Source organism: Phyllopteryx taeniolatus, chromosome 15, assembly GCF_024500385.1.
Source record: "Phyllopteryx taeniolatus isolate TA_2022b chromosome 15, UOR_Ptae_1.2, whole genome shotgun sequence".
Lineage (NCBI taxonomy): Eukaryota > Metazoa > Chordata > Actinopteri > Syngnathiformes > Syngnathidae > Phyllopteryx > Phyllopteryx taeniolatus.
Genome location: NC_084516.1, coordinates 461,422 through 485,244, shown reverse-complemented (window position 1 = coordinate 485,244; position 23,823 = coordinate 461,422). Strand labels below are relative to the sequence as shown.

The 23,823-nt window shown below is 44.6% G+C and overlaps 3 protein-coding genes across 3 annotated transcripts; 2 read left to right on the top strand and 1 right to left on the bottom strand.

Annotated features, from left to right (window-relative positions):
• Positions 1 to 6,863, top strand: crybb1 (crystallin, beta B1). The gene is made up of 6 exons (XM_061800254.1): positions 1 to 158; positions 1,617 to 1,755; positions 1,890 to 2,008; positions 2,139 to 2,271; positions 3,686 to 3,828; positions 6,539 to 6,863. Exons 2-6 carry the CDS (start codon positions 1,630 to 1,632, stop codon positions 6,705 to 6,707), a joined length of 690 nt encoding a protein of 229 aa, XP_061656238.1. The 5' UTR covers positions 1 to 158; positions 1,617 to 1,629; the 3' UTR covers positions 6,708 to 6,863.
• Positions 6,864 to 10,985: 4,122 nt separating this feature from the next.
• Positions 10,986 to 16,576, bottom strand: LOC133490362 (cytochrome c oxidase subunit 5B, mitochondrial). Its single transcript, XM_061800340.1, has 5 exons — positions 16,538 to 16,576; positions 16,152 to 16,296; positions 15,593 to 15,663; positions 12,721 to 12,820; positions 10,986 to 11,326 (listed from the first exon to the last, which is right to left on the bottom strand). Exons 1-5 carry the CDS (start codon positions 16,559 to 16,561, stop codon positions 11,214 to 11,216), a joined length of 453 nt encoding a protein of 150 aa, XP_061656324.1. The 5' UTR covers positions 16,562 to 16,576; the 3' UTR covers positions 10,986 to 11,213.
• A 521-nt stretch (positions 16,577 to 17,097) lies between these two features.
• prpf38a (pre-mRNA processing factor 38A) lies at positions 17,098 to 19,686 on the top strand. Its single transcript, XM_061800338.1, has 2 exons — positions 17,098 to 17,843; positions 19,022 to 19,686. Exons 1-2 carry the CDS (start codon positions 17,461 to 17,463, stop codon positions 19,563 to 19,565), a joined length of 927 nt encoding a protein of 308 aa, XP_061656322.1. The 5' UTR covers positions 17,098 to 17,460; the 3' UTR covers positions 19,566 to 19,686.
• Positions 19,687 to 23,823: the final 4,137 nt, after the last annotated feature.

The window sequence follows — 23,823 nt, the reverse complement described above, 5'->3', positions numbered from 1 at the left end:
TTTCCAGGCTTTGCCGCGACCCGGTCCGACTCTGTGATGACGCAGCGTTTTCTTTTGGGGTGCTCGGCCTTTGCCAGGCTATAAAAGCAGAGCGGCGGCGTGGAAAGTGACCGACACCGGCGAGCCTGCTTCAACGCCACACGCGCCTCCACACGCAGGTAAGAACGCACACACACATCGCCGGCAATGCCCCAAAATGAGCCGCAACTAGCATTTGACGGCAGGAAAATCTCACCGGAAAAACAAAATGTCAACCAAAACGATATACACTGTGAACCCCCGTTTCTTGCGGGGGACACATGCAATAGGGGGAAATTTACGATCTGGAGACCATATGAATTTCTTGAAAATTTAATTGGAGAAAAACGATGCCATTCAAATGTTTATACAATATAAATATAGACAGTGGAGCCCTGCATACTCATGTTTCATCACCATCATTCGTGGATTTTTTTGGGGTGGGACCAAACTCTGAAAACGCTTATTGGTGGTGTATGCCTGCTTATTACTTTAAGGTAAAAAAGTATAATAATAAGAAAACTTTTTTTTTTCAATTAAATTATAACGGTCATCAATTTTGCATAGATTTTCACTAATCTCCGCCAGTAGCAGGGGTCCAACGTAATTGTAACTTGACTTCAGAGTGCCCCAATTTACAAGTTTTCCCAGTTACAAGCTGAAGCTTGGAAGATGATTTTTTTGCGTTCTACAGTGAACCCCCACGTATTTGTGCTTTCGCATTTGCAGATTCACCTATTTGCAGAATTTTTTGGGGGGAACCTGTTTTATATATATATATATATATATATATATATATATATATATATATATATATATATATATATATATACATATATATATATATATACATATATATATATATACATATATATATATATATATATATATATATATATATATATATATATATATATACACATATATATATATATATATATTTTTTTTCCACTTTATATATATATTTCCCCCCCCCACTATATATAGGGGAAAACTGGTTAGCGTCTGCCTCACAGTTCTGAGGACCGGGGTTCAATCCCTGGCCCGTGCCTGCGTGGGTTTTCTCCTGGGACTCCGCTTTCCTCCCACATCCCAAAAACATGCATTAATTGAAGTCTCTAAATTGCCCCTAGGTGTGAATGTGAGTGGGACTGGTTGTTTGTTTGTGTGTTCCCTGCGATTGGCTGGCAACTAGTTCGCGGTGTACCCCGCCTCCTGCCCGATGACAGCTGGGATGGGCTCCAGCACGCCCGCGATCCGCGTGAGGAGAAGCGGCTCAGAAGATGGATGGATATATATATATATCTATATATATCTATATCTATGTAGATATAGATATATATATCTATATATATATATATATAGATATATATAAGTTAAAAAGAGTTAACAAAAAAATTATCACATTAATCATGTATTAACTCCGAATAATCACACAATTTATTAGTTAACTCATGATTAATCACATTAATTAGTATCCATTGGACTACGTCCTAATTGTTTGTCATCCGACGAATTAAGTGAAATTGCATTCTTGGTGTAAAGGAAGTGCCTGTTCCTTTACCACTGCCCCCCACCACCACCCCACCCCCCTGCAGTCCCCCCCTCGCCATGTCTCAGACCGCCAAGTCCACTTCCAACCAGGGCGCCGACGCAAAGGACAACAAGGGAGGCGCGCCAGCCGCCGCCTCCAGCAAGGCCACCAAGACAGGTGAGCCCGGCCTGGGCACCTTCAAGGTGAGTCAGATGACATCAAGGTCATGACATCATCACAGCGCCGTGGGCAAATGTTGTCGTGACGACACAGGCCAACAGGTGACGCTCCCGCCGCCGCTCCTCTGCTGGCGTGCGCGCACGCTTGTGTCTTCCAGCTGACACTGTTCGACCAGGAGAACTTCCAGGGCCGCTCGGTGGAGCTTCAGAGCGAGTGCCTGAACATTTGTGAGCGCGGCCTAGACCGAGTGCGCAGCCTCATTGTGGACAGCGGCCCGTAAGATCTGCACATCTGCGAATGTTGTGCTTTTGTTCTCGTCACTCATTCCTCTTCCCCGAACCCGCCCTCCTGCCTCGCCTCTCCCCCCCCCCCCCGGCTCGTCGTGCCCCAACCCCCCCTCCTCCAGCTTTGTTGCCTTCGAGCAGACCAACCTCCGTGGGGAGATGTTCATCCTGGAGAAGGGAGAGTATCCTCGGTGGGACACCTGGAGCAACTCATACCGCAGCGACTGCCTCATGTCACTCAGGCCCATCCACATGGTAAACACATGCACCGGATTTTCATTTAGCGGATCTCGTTAGTTCCAAAAAACACACACTAGAAATCACTTTGTAGTGATTCGGGAGTTGGGAATGAGTGAATGAATCCGAACGCAGCAACTACGTGGCTCGTATCGCACTTTTTCCACTTTGAAGTTAGATCGTGGGGGTTTTGATACCCACCCAAACCTGTTTAGATGCCCCTCAGGTGGCCCCCGCCACACACCTTTGCACGCCACAGTCCCGAATCACTATACATACCGATTTACGGGTTTTCTGAGAAACAAGCTGCCGTTCGGCCAATTGTTTTGCTTTGAATCGAGAGCGCAAGGTTGCGACAGCGCCCTCACCCTCCGTCCAAGGTCCGTGCCCCCGCGGCTGATAATGTCAATGTCAGTTAATCAATCAATCAATCATTCATTCATTCACAACTCTCGAATCCCTACCCAGGGATTTTTTTTATAGCTGCTGTACCACGTAATATTTTCTCACTTGAACATGATGCTAACGCTAACCTCACGGAAACAGTCATGTGACGAAGGTAGTACAACAATAAAATAAAACATACAACAAAGTCTGTCAATATTAGCATTAGCATCATGCTAACTTCATATACTTGAATGAATGAACGAAGAGTTTATTTCGAACGTGATATTTCCATCACTATTAGCAGTGTGCTAACTGAGTGTACTTTCATCACTATTGGCATTAGGATTGTGCTGAGTCAATTTAATTTTGTCACATTACTTTTCCTATTGCTGACAGTGATGTAAATACATTTTATTAGCACGATACTAAAGGGCATAAAACTACGGCGACAATTCTAATGCTAATGAATATATCGAGCTAAAAAAGCCTTCTGTCATTCATTCAAGTATATTGAGTTAGCACGGTGCTATTGTTACTATTGACAGACTGTTGTAGATTTGATTTTATTGTTGTACTACTTTCGTCACATGGCTGTTTTCATGATGTTAATGCTATTAGTGATGAAAAAACAGTGGACCCCCGCTATCGGTGGGCCTAACCGTGAATAGTAAAAATCAGCGAATAATTGACACTCATAATAATTCCTATGAAATTGTTTTTTGAAAAGAAAAACAACGAGAATAACTGGGGGATAGGTTTAAAATAATGATAATAACAATTGGGGGGTTCTGCGAATAATGTGACATAATTTAAAAACAAAATCACGAATGCCAAATGCATGGGTCCACTGAACATCAAATTAGCATGATGCTCCTGCTAACAAAGTTCATTGAGTTAGCATGATGCTAATTCTAATAGGAATGAAAGTAGCCTATCAATGTACATTAGAAGTAAAGCCTTCAGTGATTGATTCGTTCACTTCTATTGAGTTAGGATGTCGCTAATGCTAATGTTGAGACTGTGTGCTTTTTTTGCGGTGGGATAGGACAGCTTGGAGCACAAAATCTGCCTGCATGAGCTCTCCGACTTCAAGGGCAACAAGATGGAAATCCAGGAGGATGACGTTCCCACGCTGTGGGCGCACGGCTTCTGCGACCGAGTGGGCAGCGTAAAAGTCCCGGGCGGAGCGTAAGTACCTTAGCTTAGCCTAGCTTGCTTCTGCGACTGAGCGGAATGTACAGTATGTGCCCTATCCTCGGCCTGCTACACACAGAAAGACGATCGGGCTGCTTTTGTCCGGATTTGTCCCCTTTCCGACTAAGGACAGCAAATGCCAGACTATCGTTTGTCTTCTAAAATGATTCTATAAGATCCTGTGCTACGAGCTGTGTTAAGAGTGGCTTTGTCCCGATAATCGGGTCCGAAACGGGTCGGGCCGACAATCTTAAATGCTAAACGTGTTCAAACATTACGAGTCTCAGTCACGACTGCGTGAGTTGTGACGTGGAACGGAATGTAGCCACATGATTGACTAACCAGGAAGCGGCCGTCAATCAAAACAAACATCCGACCCGATCTCGTATTTTGTGGCTTCACCAGACGGCGTCGCCATTCTACAACCGTTCCGCCTCCGGTCCCTTTGGAAAGCCTCAGGAAACAACGGTGCAACATATCCGTTCGTTACTTATGGGACTCCTGCGGCACAAGCAGCCCAATTATTTATGATATCATTTCATTATCCTTGGTTATTCTGCCGGCGGCACGGTGGACGACTGGTTCGCACATCTGCTTCACAGTTATGAGGACCGGGGTTCAAATCCCAGCCTCGCGTGTGTGGAGTTTGCATGTTCTCCCCGCGCCTGGGTGGGTTTTCTCCTGGCACTCCGGTTTCCTCCCACATCCCAAAAACATGCGTGGTAGGTTGATTGAAGACTCTAAATTGCCCGTAGGCGTGAATGTGAGCGCAAATGGTTGTTTGTTTATATGTGAGCCCTGCGATTGGCTGGCGACCAGTTCAGGGTATACCTCGCCTCTCGCCCGAATCTAGCCGGGATAGGCTCCAGCACGCCGGCGACCTGTGTGAGGATAAGCGGTTCAGAAAATGGATGGATGGATGGTTATACTGCCCCATAAGATAGTCTTGCGTCTGATATCCTTTGTCGGGAACGGGCAAAATCGAGACAAAAACAGACCGATTGTCTTGACGTGTATGTGCCTAAGCTTCTGCCAAAGTGACAACGAGCCCGCCAGCGCTTCCGTTGAGCACGGCAAATATTGTCGCAGCGTGATGAGGCGGCCAGTCAGGGTGTCTAGTCACACTGCCTTTGCTCTTGTTTGCGCACAAATATGTAGTTTGACTTTTGACAATTTGAATCTTTTCTGAGATAATGTTTGCTGTCCCACCAATGGAAGAGAAAAACATGCTCCAGGCTCATTATGCTAATGCTAATAGTGGTATAACAACATTGAGTTAGCATGATGCTAATTTTAACAACAGACAAAAAAGTAGGGATGGGCGAGTTCTCATACCGATACCAATACCAGGTATCAGCATCAGGCGATGCTGTCCTTATTTCAATGTATCGGGTACTAGTGATACTCAAGGCAATATAATCTGACGTCAGGTACGTCCTTCTCACCGGTAGTTGGCGCTACACTTCAGCTGTTTAACACATTGGTGAATCATCATGTGCGTCACACACAATGATCTGTCGTTGCGGTCATTGAAATTTCATGTATCAAAAGTACTAGTGGACTTGGTAATCAGTGAGTACGAAAGAGTGAAAACTCACACTGGTATCGTGTGAAAACAAGCACAGTGGGACCTCGATAAAACGGAGCCCGATATAAGGGATATCGGATAAAACTGAACTTTGGGATTGAACAATGTGTCCAAAAATAGTTCTCATTTGTCACTTAAACTGCCGTAAACAAAGTCCGTTAGTTCCAGAATTGGCCACTTACTAGCGCTGTGGCGCAATGCAGGCAGAAAGTGGGACTGACGTATTTCCGGGTCACAGATATACAATATGAAGAAATCGAATTCCAAAAGACGTGCCTCCGTAGTGGCCATGTTGAGTGTGGCGCATTGACGTGGCGGCCATGTCGTGATGGTTATATCTTTTGTCTAGTGTACACAGAACGCTGGCAGAGAGAGAGAGGCATGGCCGCGGTGTTAAGTCTTGAGGAAAACAAAACTGGAGTCTGGCACATGCTGTTTATGGTAGAGTGACAGATTTTTTTGTCAAGCCGTTCGCATTTGGCAACGGATTTGGAACTAGGAAGCTCACTAATTCCACACAGCTCATGAACGAGACTCGCCTACGATGAAAACTGTACATCATCAATGTCGCCATGACCAAGCACAGCGGTAAGTGTGGATAAAATGCGAAACTTTCAAACACGTTTTTAAAAATATTTATTTACAGTAACTTTGTACTGTACAGGGCATTTTAGGCCACGAAAAACAACCTACAAAACAATAATTTTGTACTGTACAGTAAATGCATATGGCCTCAAAAAAAAAAAAAAAAAGATCTTCAATGTAATGGGCAATTGGCTGTATCGGACAACCCCCACCCCTATTAGTTCGTTTACATCGAGGTTCCACTGTGGTATCAAACATCTCTACAAAAGAGGATTGCACAAGATTCTGAATCGGGGCGCCCCCGTGTGGTGCTGCACGGCCGCCGAATGTCTTGGCTGGTCTAATAAATGGGGGAAAAAAGAAGAAAAATTAAAGAATAAAAAAGAAAATACAGGAAAATCAAGTATCTTTATATTTGTATTATTACCATCTATGTGTGATGTTGCACCATTGGAATGAGAAAAATTCCCAGTTGTGAATGTACCTTTCGCCAACAATGGCAATAAAATCGATTGTGATTGTGGCTGGCAGGTGGGTGGGTTACCAGTACCCGGGCTACCGGGGCTACCAGTACCTGTTGGAGAGCGGCGAGTACCGCCACTACAACGACTTCTCGGCCATCCAGCCCCAGATCCAGTCGGTGCGCCGCATCCGGGACATGCAGTTCCACCAGAGGGGCTGCTTCACCTTCACCAAGTGAAGCGGCCGGGCCCAACTGCCCGCCCGCCCACCGGCGTTTTTACTGACTCCTTCCTGTCCGAGCGGATCGGCCATCTTCCAGCTCGTCCAGCTGTCATCTCGGCTCGCTGACTTTTTATGGTGCTAATCAATAAAACACGTTGTGAAAACATACAAATGTCAGCAGACATTATTTGCTTCACACGGTTGGATCATGAGAAACACGTCTGCCTCGCAGTCCAAATGTTCTGGGTTCGAAACTTGTATGTGAAGTTGACGTGTTCTCCCCTCACACATTCCATGAGCATGTAAGCAATTGTCTGCAAGTGCAAATATGAGTGGAAATCCCTGTTTGTCTCTTACTGTGCTTTGTGATTGACCTTTGACCAATCCAGGGCGTAGCCAGCTTCTCTTGGTGAAAGTCTGTTCAGGTCATGAAAGACTCAAAACTCCGGTCCGGGTCACGAAAGACTCGAAAGTCAATTTCGGACCACGAAAGAAAGACAGGAAACTCCGTTCCAGGTCACGACAGACTCATACGTCCGTTCCGGGTCACGAAAGACTCGAAAGTCGGTTTCGGGTCAAGAAAGACAAGAAAGTCCGTTCTGGGTCATTTAAGCCTTAAAAATCGGTTTTGGGTCACAAAAGACTCGAAAGTCGGTTTCAGGTCAAGAAAGACTATAAAGTCAGTTCTGGGTCATTAAAGACCCGAAAGTCCATTCTGGCTCACGAAAGACCTGAAAGTCGGGTTCGGGTCAAGAAAGACTAGAAAGTCAGTTCTGGGTCATTAAAGACCCGAAAGTCCGTTCTGGGTCACGAAAGACCTGAAAGTCGGGTTCGGGTCAAGAAAGACTAGAAATTCAGTTTTGGGTCACGAAAGGCTCGAAAGCCCGTTTCGGGTCACAAAAGACTCCAAAGCCCGTTTTGGGTCATTGAAAGACTCGAGGCCAGGTAAACTGATAGAGCGGGATCAGCGGGCGCTGAGGCGCACAGTACGAAGAGGTCGCTGACTTTCTGTCGAGTCGATCGCTACAGACCTCCAAACTTCATGTGGCCTTCAAATTAGCTCAAGAACGGTTTTCATGGCCTAGCGGCGACATTCGAGCAATATGCCACCAAGTGCAATGCAAAGCGTCGGGCGCAGCGGTGTAAAGCACTCAAGAGCAGCGGAGACGCGTTCTCTGGAGTGACGAATCACGCTTCTCCATCTGGCAATCTGATGGACGAGAGTCTGGGTTTGGCGGTTGCCAGGAGAACGCTACTGGTCTGACTGCATTGTGCCAAGTGTAAAGTTTTCTGGAGGGGGGATTATGGCGTGGGCCTGTTTCTCAGGAGCTGGGCATAGCCCCTTAGTTACAGTGAAAGGAACGCTGAATGCTTCAGCATCTTCCAACTTGGTGGGAACAGTTTGGAGCTGCCACTTCCTCTTCCAACATGACTGTACACCAGTGCACAAAGCAAGGTCCAGAAAGACATGGATGACAAGAGTCTGGTGTGGGTCAACTTGACTGGCCTACACAGAGTCCTGTCCTTAACCCGATACAACACTTTTGGGAAGAATTAGGGCAGAGACTGAGAGCCAGGCCTTCTTGTCGAACATCAGTGTGTGACCTCACAAATGCGCTTCTGGAAGAATGCTCATAAATGACCCATAAACACACTCCTAAACCTTGTGGACACTCTTCCCACAAGAGTTGAAGCTGTTACAGCTGCAAAAGGTAGACTGACGTCATATCGAACCGTAGTCATTCGAACTGCTCTAAGTGCTAGAGGACTCTGCAGCTTTTGCACAATTGTCAAAAAAATAAAATAAATGTACTGGCAGTACCAGATAACTATCCATCCATCCATCCATTTTCTGAGCCGCTTCTTCTCACGCGGGTCGCGGGCGTGCTGGAGCCTATCCCAGCTATCATCGGGCAGGAGGCGGGGTACACCCTCAACTGGTTGCCAGCCAATCGCACATACAAACAAACAACCATCCGCACTCACAGTCACACCTACGGGCAATTTAGAGTCTCCAATTAATGCATGTTTTTGGGATGTGGGAGGAAACCGGAGTGCCCGGAGAAAACCCACACAGGCACGGGGAGAACATGCAAACTCCACCCAGGCGGGGCCGGGGATTGAACCCGGGTCCTCAGAACTGTGAGGCTGACGCTCTAACCGGTCATCCACCGTGCCGCCTACCAGATAACGATTAACCCTTTATTGCTCAGTGACTGTTTTTTTCGTCAATATCTTTCTGTCTCCAAAGTGTTTTCTGTCAATTGACCGTCTGTTGCCGTACTCGAGCGGCTCCAAGTACCGGAGGCAAATTCGTTGGGTGTTTTTTGGACATACTTGGCAAATAAAGATGATTCTGATTCTGATGGATTAGGAATGGGATGTCGCTTAAATTCATATGTGAGTCAAGGCAGGTGCGCCAATAGTTTTGGCAATGGAGTGAATACATTTTCACTATTCACTGTGGCCCGTCCTTATCGCCGGGTGGGGGTCCATTATTTTGTAGATGGATGGAAGCCTGCCGCCTCCTGGTGGCGCGTTTGAGTCATGACCGTGAGTAACTCCAGTGCTTGTCTCCCTCTGGCGGCGATGTCCCACACAATTGCCGCTGCCATGTGGACTGACAAGGTAAAGACCCGAAAGTCCGGTCTGGTTCACGAAAGACCTGAAAGTCGGTTTCGGGTCAAGAAAGACGAGAAATTCAGTTTTGGGTCACGAAAGGCTCGAAAGCCTGTTTCGGCAGAGAGTTGACGTTTAGGAATGTAAATCAGTCACGTGGTCCACTAACGTGTCAATCGTGCGATCACGTGACGTTAGAGGCCGGACCGTGCCAGCAGGTGGTCCGCAAGCTCAGAAGTTACGATCCCGGGAACTGTTTGAAAAGGGGACAAGCAAAGCAGTTGAAATGGGCGAGCTTTAGTCCAGTGCGCGCCGTAGCAACCGCCCCCCCCCCCCCGATAGAAAGTCCGCTCTTGTGACACAGCAGCAGAGCCAATCGGGGGGAGGAGCTCGAAAGGCCGCCGGGATCGTGGGCATGGCTGCAACGTCGATACCGAGACGCGCGATCAGTCGGTGGGGCGAATAAACATCATTGGCACACGCACTTTCTCAGCCGGTGGCTCGGCAGCAACATTGCATCACCAAAATAAATCTTCTTATGTACACGGGACACACAAAGCCTTTATTTCCTAACTTGCGACTTTTAGAATTTCTAGATATTGTAGCTCTGAAAACAGGTATCAATGGCTCATTTTTCAGAAGGAAATGCCAGAGAATACTCAGCAACACTCTCAATTCAATTCTTCGAGCAGGTAACGCAACAAACTCCAACGAAGGCACGACAGAACAACAAAACCTAAGACTATTCAATTACGCTCTTCACCCTACTGGAAAAAGATCTCGATCCCCGTTCATCATACCTTATGAATTTCATGTCAACATTGAAATTCCATGTATTGGATTTTTGTTTCAATTGGAATTTGTATGTGCTACCCATGTAATTGCCTTTTCCAAATTCATCCCATCCTCACGAGAACCTTATTATTATATTATGACTTGGAGATGGAGCTTCAAGTTCCTCGCAGTCGGCATGTCCAATCGGTTGAAGAAAGACTTTCCTCCCACGTCCAAGCGGAAAGCCGGGCGCATCCGAAAGGACCGCGGACAACCCCGACGCTCGCTTCTCTCCGTCCTACCTCTGGAAACCGCCACAGGACATTCAAGTGGAGAACCACGACGAGGCTGGAAAAAAAACCTCCTATGAAATGCATCTGCCCCCCCCCCCCAGTATGAAGTTACAACTAAGTGCATTCTAACATATAACATTGATCAGAATCTGTCCAATAAGCAAGCGGCATATGAAAACATGCTCATCCTCTCAAATGTGAACAATTGTACATTATGGAAATGTATTTTGATAATGGTTTCTCTCGACTTCTTTATCACAATGCTGCAAATTGGGAGATGCCGAACTCGTTTAGATTTTCTGTGACAATAAAGCTTGATCCTTTTTTCACTTCGTTCTCAGGCAATTTGAAAATCAAAATGTATCGTGGGAAGGCTTCATTTCATACGTTTCACTTCTACCTTTCTAAGCTGTACATATTTTTTGTGAATCTTCCTGAAGCCAGCTGGGATAGGCGCCAGCATGCCCACGACCCACCTGACGAGAAGCGGTACGGAAAACGGATGGATGGATTGACTTTGGACTTTTGAAAACTTGAATGGCTGCGTCGGCATCGAAGTGCTACCAGATATCACAGTTACTCCTGAGAATGAAGCACACCTGCGGGCAAACGTTTCACAGTGGTATTTTATTGAAGTTACGTTTAAGTGTGACGTCATCACATCGAAGAATGAAAATGTTACTTTTGGAACGTTAGAGAGGATGTAAACCGAGTCGGAAGTGTAACGAGGACTGATGAGGTCAGCGAGGCGGATCAAGTATTGGGAACCGAAGAGCCGAATGTGAAGTGAGACGGGAACGTGCGGCTGAAGACCAGGAGTCGGACATCGGGCCGTCCTAGTGGGGAAGCTCGTGCGCCACCAGTTTGTAGTGGGACCCGCACGATGGACAACGCTGGGCCTCGCCCCCGTGGAGCCAGAACCACACCACGGCCGTGTTGTCTTCCTCGCCTGCCCAAAAGACGCTTCGTTAGCGACATCTAACACACACACACAGCGGACCCAGACAGCACGGCCCGAGCCAAATTGATTTTTTCGGGCCGATGCGGATGACGATTTTGGGCAGAATAACATTCCCATAACCAATTCATCGGCTGAATAAGTTTTGAATACAACAACTTCTTTTTTGGTCCCTAACACAACAATAAAGATAAATTACTGGCTGGGTTACAAGACTTTAGTGTATTAGTATTTGTCTCACTTTACAAGAAATTGTGAAGTCTGTAAAAATCGAACGTTTTTTTTGTTTGGTTGAATGTAATTATCTTTGTCTTCTGTTGTAATGTGTAATATTTGCTTTAAATCAGCCAATTTTTTGCCCATCGTTTGTATGAATATATATCGCAAAAAAGGCCGATTTCTAAGTTTGAAAGTCATTATCTTTGTCATATGTTGTAACGTGTAACTTACATTTTTTTTTTTTGCAAAGGAAGGGGCCAATTTGAAAGGGGCCATCATCGGCCAGGCCCTACTTGTGTGTATTAAGTATTGTTACATTGTCTATATTTTTGTTACTTCACAGTTGACCTTCAAATATACATTGCTTGAAACGTTAAAAAACTGAGATTACCGATGCTGTTTTCCATAACTTAATGATTAGGTAGCTTGGCATCCTGATGAATTCATGGCGACGCCTTCTGGTGTGCTCTATTTGGCCACCAGGGGGAAGTATAATACAAGCAAGACAAATGGCAAGATTTTCACCACTACTCAGTAAACTGCAACAATGTTAATCGCAGAGGATAAAGAATATATGCTTGTGATTATTGTTGTACTGCCTGTCTGCATGTGTTGCTCCAATGTGTGTCCTATATGGTGGCTCTACATCAGCGGTGGGCAACTGGCGGCCCGCGCGCCACGTCACATGTACTTGAGGAATTTATTTATTTATTTATTTTTTAACATTTGGTAGGGGAAACGTGGCCTGCGCCCACTCACAGTGGCCCCTAGATTATTATTATTTTTTTTAATTATAAGTTGTCTCAACCGTAATAGAGCGGTTTTAAATTGTAATAACTCCATTCCCCACGACATAGCAGACACCGCTTACTTGGCGGCAGATTTTCTCCATCGGCGAAGAAGAGTGACGGCACCATGATGAAAATAATCAAGAAGCGAGAATAGTGACACGATGGCAAAAAGCTGCAGGAAGAGGAAACTGGACCAAGAAAATCGCGGTCCCATGTGGCCCTTGGTAGCGCTGACAAAAAATCGTGGCCGCCGCCATCATTTAAGTTGCCCATCCCTGCTCGAGAGTTACTGTCATAAATAATGAACGATTCCCAGCTTTTTTTCAAATTCCCAACACACGCGAGCACGCGTTTGTGTGCGTGTGTTTGACTCACACACACATCCCACAATCCTCTTGTTGGTGATGGAGGGCACCAGGTGAGGGTCCGCTTTTGAACCGGCGTACTCCTTGGGCTTCATCATGCTGTACGGGTCCTAAAACACAACACGACACTTCCATTTTAGGGATGCACTCATACCGATAACGGTGACGATAGATACGAGTGACCCGACTTGAGTTTTTCGAGATACGAGCCGCCGACTGGCCAAGTTTTTGCTCGGACTCGTGAGCCCCGACTTGAAAATCGAGTGCCGTATGACAGCAGGGGGCTCCGCTTACTTGACAACAAGCAGCACTTTGGCTGATAGGAGTAAATACTCCTCCCAAAAGAGGCTCCAAGCTGTACATTGCCGCTACCGCTTGGAGTTGACTTGAAAACGAAACTATAAAACCGAGAGATTGACACGTCGTGTATTTGAAACAACCACAGGTTCCTTCAGGCACAGGATGGAAAAAACACCACAGCTACACGAGCTAACAATTAACACAATACAAAAAGAAAATACAATAATGCCAGCCGGGTGTTTAAAACAACTGAAAGCTGTAAATAAAAGATCATCGGAGAAGTTAGGGAGATTTGTTTGCAGAAGACGCGAGCGTTTGATGTGGAGGAATCACTCGATCGGCACGCAAAACATTATTAAAGACAAACTGAATGTCGTGTGGGGTGCAAATGATGGGACTGTGTGTTTGTACACAATGTCGTACTGTTGAGTACTTTTTTGTCTTCAAAGACACGTAAACCAAAAGCTTTTGGACTGCTGACGAAACACACGGCTTCCTGTACAACAGGGAGGGAGAGAGAGAGCGAGAGAGAGACACACACCGAGTGGATTTAAAGGTGCATGTTCATACAAAATTGTCTTAATTCATCAATTTAAAATCAATAACTTTTGGGAAATCGGACTTCACATGTGGCTGTTTTAGCAATGGAGACATTGACACATAAAACCAAGGCAGCAAAAAAAAAAAAATAAAATAAAATAAAAATAGCTAAATTTGAATTGTAGTTATTTTTCGCAAGTATCTTTACAGTTAGTCAAAATATTTGAAAATTGAAATTATTTGAAAATGGACATGGTAAATATTGCAATTGGACACGTTCTGTGCTGTATTATAAAACAGATTCGTAGGGGAATTAACATTTGCATTGGATTCATTTTGTTAACACCGTATTATCATAGTTTTAATACTGTTTTCTTTATTTTGGGATGTGATTAATTAACTCTGGTAGTTGTTAATTTAAGGGCCCCGTATTTTGTCTAGTTCGACCTCCATAGAGTGACTCTCTAACATGTACTTAGTATCAAAGTGTCATTTTCATTTGAAAACATTTTTGTTCGTTGTGTCATCCAGAAAAGGCCCCTCTGACGGCTACTTCCGTTTGAGCCAGTTTCGTATCCGCTTTGTCTATATTTGGGTACGACCGCCCCCTTTCCTCTGATCGGTTGCCTCTGTGTTTGTTATGTCGACAGCGCTGGCTCGGGAGCGAGAGGTAGGTGGAGATCTCGCTCGTGACGTCGATAAACTCAAGCAATTCCCATGAGCTGATTTCAGGCCTCTTGACACAGGACCTTTAAGAAGTGTTCAATTTGAGTGAAACTATGCCAAGTTTACTTTTTTGGACAATATTTGATTTAAAGCCAATACATCTTCATCTCCATTGCAAGACATAATTGCAGGATCATGTATTGGTACTGGCGAGTACTCAAATGTAAATAGGCCTACTTGAACTCAAGTCTGAAAAAGTGATATCGCGGTACAGTCGAACCGAGATTTAACGGACTAATACGGGCGGGGCGGGCCGTCCGTTACAGCCAATTGTCCGTTGTACTGAAGCACTTTTTTTCGTAGCCATATGCAACTGTACAGTACAAAATTGTTTTGCTTTTTTCATACAGTACTAAATCATTCATCATAGACGTGTCGTGCCAAGAACGCAGGTGGGATTCCAAACAACGTGCCCCCGGCCGGCTCTGCCTATATTGTGCCACAGCGCCAGGGAACAACCGAGGGCAATCCTGAAACTAACAGACTTTGTCAACGGCGCTTTCAGTGACAAATGGAAACAATTTTTGGTCCCGATATTCTGTGACATCCAATAGCCGTTAAGTCGAGGTTCCGCTGTATATTGAAATAATACAGTACATTAAACCCGCTCTATATCCTGGTACACCTATTGCCCAGTCAGTGCATCCCGGATTTATGTAATCATATTTTATGTTACGGATAATCAGAATCAGAATCATTTTTATTTGCCAAGTATGTCCAAAAAACTCACAAGGAATTTGTCTCCGGTAGTTGGAGCTGCTTTGCCATATCATGGGATTTCATTCCATGTTTTTTTTTTTGTCGTTGGAAAATAAGCATTTTCATGGAAAACATGGGAAAAAAAACACAAATGGCAGTTGGTATTAGCAGCTATCTTCGGTCCGGTTCATAAAGAATTACGAAAATGATATCAGGGTGATAGCTAGAATGCTCTTGCCGACTTCGCATTACAATCGGAATTAACTTTAATGGCGAGTATCTTCATTCAGTCATTCATCTGTCGCACCGCTTATCCTCACGCGTGTCGTGGGCGTGCTGGAGCCTAGCCCAGCTGACTCTGGGCGAGAGACGGGGTAACCCTGAATGTTGTTCATATTATGTATATTTAAGAGTATAAGAAGGGTATAGGAAATGTTTATGAGTATGGTAGAGGTTAATAAGAGTGTGGGAAAGATTGGGGAGAGTCATACAGCTTAAAAATATGTAAAAGAAAAACATGGATGCTACATCGCGCAATTCACTTATTGCATTGGTGGTCCACAACCTACAGTAAACGCCGCAATAAAAAGAGGGTTAACTGTTAACTGTGGTCTTACAGCGCCCTCCTTCATGGCCTTCATGATGATCTTCTCCAGGCCGGTGGCTTGCTCCTCGTCCGTGGGAATTCCTGGCATACACGCACACACACACATTTATTAATTTGCATTAAAAAAAAACTTAAGTCCAGCCCAATGTAATAACCTCCCTTGCCCCTAGTATTACACGAAAAAAGACATTTTAAAAGTAAGATTTAACAGAAATGTAAACATGGCATTATAATGTATGATATCACATTTCATCACGGTTTCATAAAATAAAGAAAGCATCCGTCAATTTACAATAATCAAATTAGTTAGCTTGGTCCTAACACATCAATGTCATTGTTGTGCGAAATGAAGACATGCAAATAATTGTGTTATTTAAGTGAAGGTATGAGAGCACTTTTTAACATTTTATCAACACATGTTGGTTAATTTGTTCTATTTAAAGGGATAATATATTTTCCAGAGAGGCTAAAACGACTTGAGCTACGTCCTTGTGGCGGACAAACGTCTCTTTTCTTTCGTTTTCTGGCACCCGGTTCGCTTGTTTCAGCCTCAGCAGCTCGGCGCTCACCTCCGGCCGCCAGGCTGCGGCTCAGCGGGGGGACCAGACCGGTCTGACGGCGGGCCACCACTCGCTGGGAGAAGGAAGAAGCTCTCACAGCAGAACGTACCAGTAACCTTGCGGCCGACATTTTGATTCTCTTTGGAGCGCTCGCCTTTGTCCGGACCGTAGAAGAAGAAGAAGAAGAAGAAGAAGAAGAAGAAGAAGAAAAAAAGAAGAAGAAGAAGGAGAAGAAGAAGAAGAAGAACAAGAAGAAGAAAGAAAAAAAAGAAGAAGAAGAAAAAGAATCAAATATTTATTTTTAAGTTCAAATATTTCCCACTGATTTCAAATGCTTCCCCGTTAAAAATGTGACAGAGCGAAAAATAATTAAAACATTTAAATTTTCGACTGACCAGTAATTGTTCGTTTTGTATCATTATTTTCTATTTTCCAAATGAATGGAAGCGCCAGTCGTTCAACGTTCGTCCGTGTTGGTTTTTCAATCATCATGCTGTATTGTCAAATGGTTATTTAGCTTTTAGCTTGAATTGTTAATGCAATTTGTTCAATAAATGGGTGAAAATGAAGTTACATTTCTTCCGATTCCCACTCGTTTGGTAGGTGGGAGTAAAACTAAACGCGGCTGGCCAACGACCGATATGAATAGGTAGATACGACAGGCCCATTTTCAGCTCCGTGCCCGCAGGGACGCTAATCAAGGGAGGTCAACATCGGCAGCGCATACCACGTGTGTAGGTGGTAAGAAAACCAAAGGACCAAGGATGCCGGCACTTGTGCTGCATACGGTTGCATAAAACGCCGTATAATTATGACAAGGGAATTTATCGTCCCTTTCACATGTATTTTTTTCTACTAATTGACAAAACAGTAACACTCATGAAAATCGGTTGAGAAGATTTATTTCAGTGTCCATGCATTGCCTTCTACGGAAAGGACGACCTCCCCAACATGGCCGTCACGTAGACTCGTCGGTTTGTCGGGCTACTTAAGGCGCTGGCGTAGCTAGTCTTCCAATCTTTGCGACCAACCGCCATTCGGCTCAACCCGGAAAAACAACACGAAGGCGGATGACACGAAACGAATGTCCAAATATTTCTCACTAATTTAAAGTGCTTTCTTATTAGGTATCTGACAGAATGAAACGCAATTAATTCATCTAGATTTTTGACTGGTGAGTACATGCGCGTTTTGAATCCTGGTTTTGGATGGCCAACGGTTGGATTCAAGGCGGAAGTAGAAAGCAAACCGGAAGTGAACAAAGGGTGAAAGGTCGGTGGATGTTGAACGCAACTCGGGAAGCTTTTCTTTAGATGAAATGGCCAACAGGACGGTGAAAGACGCCAACAGCATCCACGGGACGAACCCGCAGTACCTGGTGGAGAAGATCATCCGCACTCGCATTTACGAGTGCAAGTACTGGAAGGAGGAATGTTTCGGGCTGACGGCCGAGCTGGTGGTGGACAAAGCCATGGAGCTCAAGTACGTGGGTGGCGTGTTCGGGGGCAACATCAAGCCCACGCCGTTCTTGTGCCTCGCCCTCAAGCTGTTGCAGATCCAACCTGAGAAGGACATCATCGTGGAGTTCATCAAGAACGAGGACTTCAAGTACGTGCGCCTGCTCGGCGCCATGTACATGCGCCTGACGGGCACGGCCGTGGACTGCTACAAATACCTTGAGCCGCTCTACAACGACTACAGGTGACGGAACACACCTGACACTCAGACGATCAAACTCGTAGGTCGACTTGCCATGACAAGAAACTGCTTGACAAGTCACTGTGCGGAGGTTTTTCAATTCGAAGGTACTTCTAGAGATCGAGTGGTGTGTGTGTGTGTGTGTGTGTGTGTGAGTGTGTGTGTGTGTGTGTTTTCCTCTTTTTTTTTTTTTTTTTTTTTTTTAACAGCCAATACCGATTATTAGAAGTCAAGGAGTTCGATAACCCATATTTGGAGCTGATATTCGTAGGCGGTAAAAGGAAAATATTGGGAGTAATATAAACACCAACACTCAACTTTAAATGCCTTATATGTTTACGAAACAGTTTTTCAGATTTGCAACATTTCCCAGTTCCCAGGCTCAGCAGCATGTCTCATAAAGTTCAGTGAAAACATCAACAAATAAACAGCCCCCGAAAGTTTTCGACAGTAAATAAAGCTTTCCTAAAATGTCAGTATCGCTAGACATGTTGATCTTTCACTTGTCTTTGTTTTAAGATCAAGCAAAAAGAAAAAGTACAGGGAGTTTCCAGTGTCAGCAGCATTGCTTATCAAGTTAATTGATCATTGGAATAAATACATAAATAAATTGTTGCCTAAAGTTTACACAGTTTTAAGTTGATCTTTTATCGGCCGTCGTATTAAAAAAACAACAACCCAAAAGCCCAATATGTGTCAAAATACGGTGTATCCTTAGTACTACTTTAACACTTTTCTTCTGGTTACAAATACAGCCTGCTGTCAAACAAATCCTGAAATCCTTGAATTAGGGTCTGTGGAAGCAGGCTCTGGATCAGAAACTGTCACGGCTATGTCAGAAAGAAATATGAGATCTGATGTTTGAGGCGTTTTACTCATTTACATGATCCAAACTTTGGGTTGAAATGCTTAAATAGACTTGCGCCTCCAGTTTTTTGTCCGTACATGGCTCATTTTCATATCATTTGATCAATAATGGGAAAGACATGGCCCACTGAATGTCCTTTTGAAACTTTACTGTTATGCAGCTAGTGTATTTGAATGGGCCACCATAGTTTTCTCTGTCAATACGGATTGCCTTTTCTAGGAATGCAGAAAATGTAGGATTTCATACCCATACCCTTTCCTGTTTTCACTTGTCTGTTCCCCCCCCCATCTGTCTCAAAATCAAAACACGACAGGAAGATCAAGAGCCAGAATCGCAACGGCGAGTTTGAACTCATGCACGTGGACGAGTTCATCCACGAGCTGCTCCACTCTGAGAGGATGTGCGACATCATCCTGCCGCGCCTGCAGAAGAGGCAAGTCCTGGAGGAGGCCGAGATGCTGGAGCCCCGCGTCAGCGCTCTGGAGGAGGACTTGGACGAGGCGGAGAGCAGCGAGGACGACGAGGACGAGGACGAGCGGGCCGAGAGGATTCCGAGCCCCGAGCCTCACCGCCGGGCCTACCGCGACGACAGACCCCGCCGCTCGCCGTCGCCCCGCCGCCGACGGAGCCGCTCGCCCAGGCGGAGGAGCCGCTCCCCCAAGGCCAGACGCAGCCCCGCCGACAGCCGCAGGGAGAAGCGCCGTAGCAAAAGCCCGCGCCGCCCACACCGAGAGCGGAGACGTCGCTCCAAGTCGCCGGTGGCCCACCACAGAAGCCACCGGCACCGCAGCCACTCCAAGAGTCCCGACAAGAGCTCCAAGAAGAGCCACAAGAAGAGTCGCAGGGGGAACCAGTGACAAATCTACCTTCTCATTTGTACTTCCACTCTATGTTCTCCATTTTTATATGATTACATACTTTTGGACACATAAGTTGTGCATAGCTTACATTTTGTCAATAAAGTTTGGGGGAAAACAAGTCGGTGTGGGCGCTCACACTGTGACGTCGTCATCAGAGCACAGTCAACAAAAGTGATGAAGAGGTAGCTACGACACGGCCCTTTTGAGCTGCGTGCCTCCACTGACGGTAAGCTAGGAGGGTCAACGTTGTCAGCGCAGTCCTTGAGTGTGAATGGCAAGAAAACAAAAGATCAAAAGGATGCTGCTAGGCCGTGCTGCATGTGCTTGCCTTTCACCGGTAAAAATAAGAAAAATAAATAAAATGGGCATAGCGGCGCCACTTATGCCAATCATTTCATTAAATGCAACCCCGAGAGTGCCAGCCATTCTTGAGCATTTTTCAACCCCCACATTATATTGTGTTCCACGATTGTATATACACCCAATCTACCAAATGAAAGAATAGACACCCTTCTTTCAGCAGAAAAAGTTTGTTTCTACATTTTTCTGTTTTTTAGTAATCAGCAGTTGTGTGTATGTATGTGTGTATATCTATATATATATATAGATATATATATATATATATCGATATCTATATATATATCTAGATATGATATCTAGATATGATATATATATATGATATCTAGATATCATATATATATATATGATATCTAGATATCATATATATATGATATCTAGATATGATACATATATATGATATCTAGATATCATATATATGATATCTAGATATCATATATATGATATCTAGATATCATATATATGATATCTAGATATCATATATATGATATCTAGATATCATATATATATCTATAGATATATGATATATATATATATATATATTTGTATATAGATATATAGATATCATATATATGATATATATATCTATATATATATCATATATATATATATATATATCATATATATATATATATATATATGATATATACCAGTTCAGGGTGTACCCCGCCTCCTGCTCGATGATAGCTGGGATAGGCTCCAGCACGCCCGTGACCCTAGTGAGGAGAAGCGGCTCAGAAAATGGATGGATGGATATATATTATATGAAATGCAGCCCCATGGGGGTCACAAGCCAGGGCAAACTGTAGGCTGGTCCCTAGCCCGGAAAAATGCAGAGGGTTGCGTCAGGAAGGGCATCCGGCTTAAAACTTTGCCAAACAAATATGAGCGTTCATCCAAAGAATTCCATACCGGATCGGTCGTGACCCGGGTTAACAACGTCTGCCACCGGCGCCATTGGAAATTCAGCTACTGTGGGTCGAAGTCGAAGAAGAAGAGGTGGAAAGCGGGTTCTTTGGCAGAAAGAGAAGAGAACTGAATGTGGGGACTTTGAATGTTGGGACTATGACAGGAAAATCTCAGGAGTTGCTTGACATGATGATTAGGAGAAAGGTTGATATATTGTGTGTCCAGGAGACCAGGTGGAAAGGCAGTAAGGCGAGAAGTTTCAGGGCATGGTTTAAATTATTTTACCATGGTGTAGATGGGAAGAGAAATGGAGTCTGGGTTATTTTAAAAGAATGTCTTGGAGGTGAAAAGAGTATCAGATGGAGTGATGAGGCTGAAACTTGAAATTGAGGGTTTTATGTGTAATGTGATTAGTGGCTATGCCCCACAGGTAGGATGTGACCTAGAGGTGGAAGAGAAATTCTGGAAGGAGCTAGACGAAGTAGTACTGAGCGTCCCAGACAGAGAGAGAGTCGTGATTGGTGCAGATTATAATGGACATGTTGGTGAAGGAAATAGGGGTGATGAAGAAGTGATGGGTAAGTAAGGCATCCAGGAAAGGAACTTGGAGTGAAAGATAGTGGTAGACTTCGCAACAAGGATGCAAATGGCTGTAGTGAACACTTTTTTTCCAGAAGAGGCAGGAACATAGGGTGACCTACAAGAGCGGAGGTAGAAGCACGCAGGTGGATTACATCTTGTGCAGACGATGTAATCTGAAGGAGGTTACCGACTGTAAGGTAGTGGTAGGGGAGAGTGTGGCTAGACAGCATAGGATCGTGGTGTGTAAGATGACTGGTGGTGGGGAGGAAGATTAGGAAGACAAAGGCAGAGTAGAAAACCATGTGGTGGAAGCTGAGACAGGACGAGCGTTGTGCAGCTTTTCAGGAAGAGGTGAGACAGGCTCTCAGTGGACAGGAAGAGCAAAGGTGATCAGAGAGGCAGGCAGGAGAGTACTTGGTGTATCTTCTGGCAGGAAAGGATAGAAGGAGACTTGGTGGTGGAACCTCACAGTACAGGAAATCATACAAGGAAAAAGGTTAGCTAAGAGGAAGTGGGACACTGAGAGGACCGAGGAGAGGCGAAAGGAATACATTGAGATGAGACGTAGGGAAAAGGTAGAGGTGGCAAAGGCCAAACAAGAGGCATTTGATGACATGTATGCCAGGTTGGACAGTCAAGAAGGAGAAAAGGATCCATACAGGTTGGCCAGACAGAGGGATAGAGATGGGAAGGATGTGCAGCAGGTTAGGGTGATTAAGGATAGAGATGGAAATATGTTGACTGGTGCCAGCAGTGTGCTAGCTAGATGGAAATAATATTTTGAGGAGTTGATGAATGAGGAAAATGAGAGAGAAGGGAGAGTAGACGAGGCAAGTGTGATGGACCAGGAAGTGGCAATGATTAGTAATTTAGAAAGTCATTAAAGAGGATGAAGAATGGAAAGGCAGTTGGTCCTGATGACATTCCTGTGGAGGTATGGAAGCATCTAGGAGAGGTGGCTGTGGAGTTTTTGACCAGCTTGTTCAATAGAATTCTAGCATGTGAGAAGATGCCTGAGGAATGGAGGAAAAGTGTGCTGGTGCCCATTTTTAAGAACAAGGGTAATGTGCAGTGCTGTGGGAACTATAGAGGAATAAAGTTGATGAGCCAAACAATGAAGTTATGGGAAAGAGTAGTGGAGGCTAGACTCAGGACAGAAGTGAATATTTGCGAGCAACAGTATGGTTTCATGCCTAGAAAGAGTACCACAGATGCATTATTTGCCTTGAGGATGTTGATGGAAAAGTACAGAGAAGGTCAGAAGGAGCTACATTGTGTCTTTGTAGATCTAGAGAAAGCCTATGACAGGGTACCCAGAGAGGAACTGTGGTACTGCATGCGCAAGTCTGGAGTGGCAGAGAAGTATGTTAGAATAATACTCAGGACCTGGACAACTTGCTGCGATCGATGGAACCATGAATTCTGCTCTGAAGGAGAAATTTCGGCCATCAGTTTGTGATCTTAAGCTCAAGCGCACTTGGCTTCTGCAGCAGTACAACAATCCAAAACACACCAGCCAGTCAACTTCTGAATGGCTTCAAAAAAACAAAATTAATGCTTTGGAGCGGCCTCGTCAAAGTCCAGAATTGAATCCGATTGAAATGCAGTGGCACGACCTTGAAAAGGTCATTCATGCTCGAAAACCCTCAATGTTTATCTCTGTGTTTCTATTGTTGTTTTGGCAGTGGATATGGCACACAATAAGTCTGTTCAGCAAACACCTTCTTCATGAAGTCATTTAAGTGAATAAAGCAAATGATGTTTCTGTAGGACCCAATGTATGTGTTGTTGGTTTTTGGGGAGTTCAACATTTAAACGCGTGTGTCGATTCCCATATATTATTAATCTTTGATTTGATTTTATTTGATGTTCATGCTCTGATTAAAAAAAATATACTCTTTACTTGAGTAGTCTTTTCATTGAGTACTTTCTAACTCTTACTCAAGTAAATATTGTGATGACTACTTTTTACTTGAGTCATATTATTCCAAAGTACCCTTTACTTGAGTACATATTTGGCTACTCTACCAACCTCTGTGTGTGTGTATATATATATATATATATATATATATATATATATATATATATATATATATAATGTATATATATATATGTCAATCCATTTTCTGAGCCGCTTCTCTTCACTAGGGTTGCGGACGTGCTCGCCTATCCCAGCTATCATCGGGCACAAACAAACAACCATTCGCACTCACATTCACACCTACGGGCGATTTAGAGTTGTCAATCAACCGAGCACGCATGTTTCTGGGATGTGGGAGGAAAGCGGAGCGCCCGGAGAAAAGCCACGCAGGCACGGGGAGACCATGCAAACTCCACACAGGCGGGGCCGGGGATTGAATCCCGCTCCTCAGAACTGTGAGCCAGACGCTCTAACCAGTCGGACACC

What these genes read in the sequence shown, in the direction of transcription:
- prpf38a (XM_061800338.1), top strand. Translation starts at nt 17,461, where the DNA reads ATGGCCAACAGGACGGTGAAAGACGCCAACAGCATCCACGGGACGAAC. An exon ending in CCGCTCTACAACGACTACAG is followed by an intron (nt 17,844 to 19,021) that starts GTGACGGAACAC and finishes AAAACACGACAG; the next exon opens with GAAGATCAAGAGCCAGAATC.
- crybb1 (XM_061800254.1), top strand. Translation starts at nt 1,630, where the DNA reads ATGTCTCAGACCGCCAAGTCCACTTCCAACCAGGGCGCCGACGCAAAG. An exon ending in CCGGCCTGGGCACCTTCAAG is followed by an intron (nt 1,756 to 1,889) that starts GTGAGTCAGATG and finishes TGTGTCTTCCAG; the next exon opens with CTGACACTGTTCGACCAGGA. An exon ending in CTCATTGTGGACAGCGGCCC is followed by an intron (nt 2,009 to 2,138) that starts GTAAGATCTGCA and finishes CCCCTCCTCCAG; the next exon opens with CTTTGTTGCCTTCGAGCAGA.
- LOC133490362 (XM_061800340.1), bottom strand. Translation starts at nt 16,561, where the DNA reads ATGATACAAAACGAACAATTACTG. An exon ending in CCGCAGCCTGGCGGCCGGAG is followed by an intron (nt 15,664 to 16,151) that starts GTGAGCGCCGAG and finishes CGTGTATGCCAG; the next exon opens with GAATTCCCACGGACGAGGAG. An exon ending in AGGCCATGAAGGAGGGCGCT is followed by an intron (nt 12,821 to 15,592) that starts GTAAGACCACAG and finishes GTTGTGTTTTAG; the next exon opens with GACCCGTACAGCATGATGAA.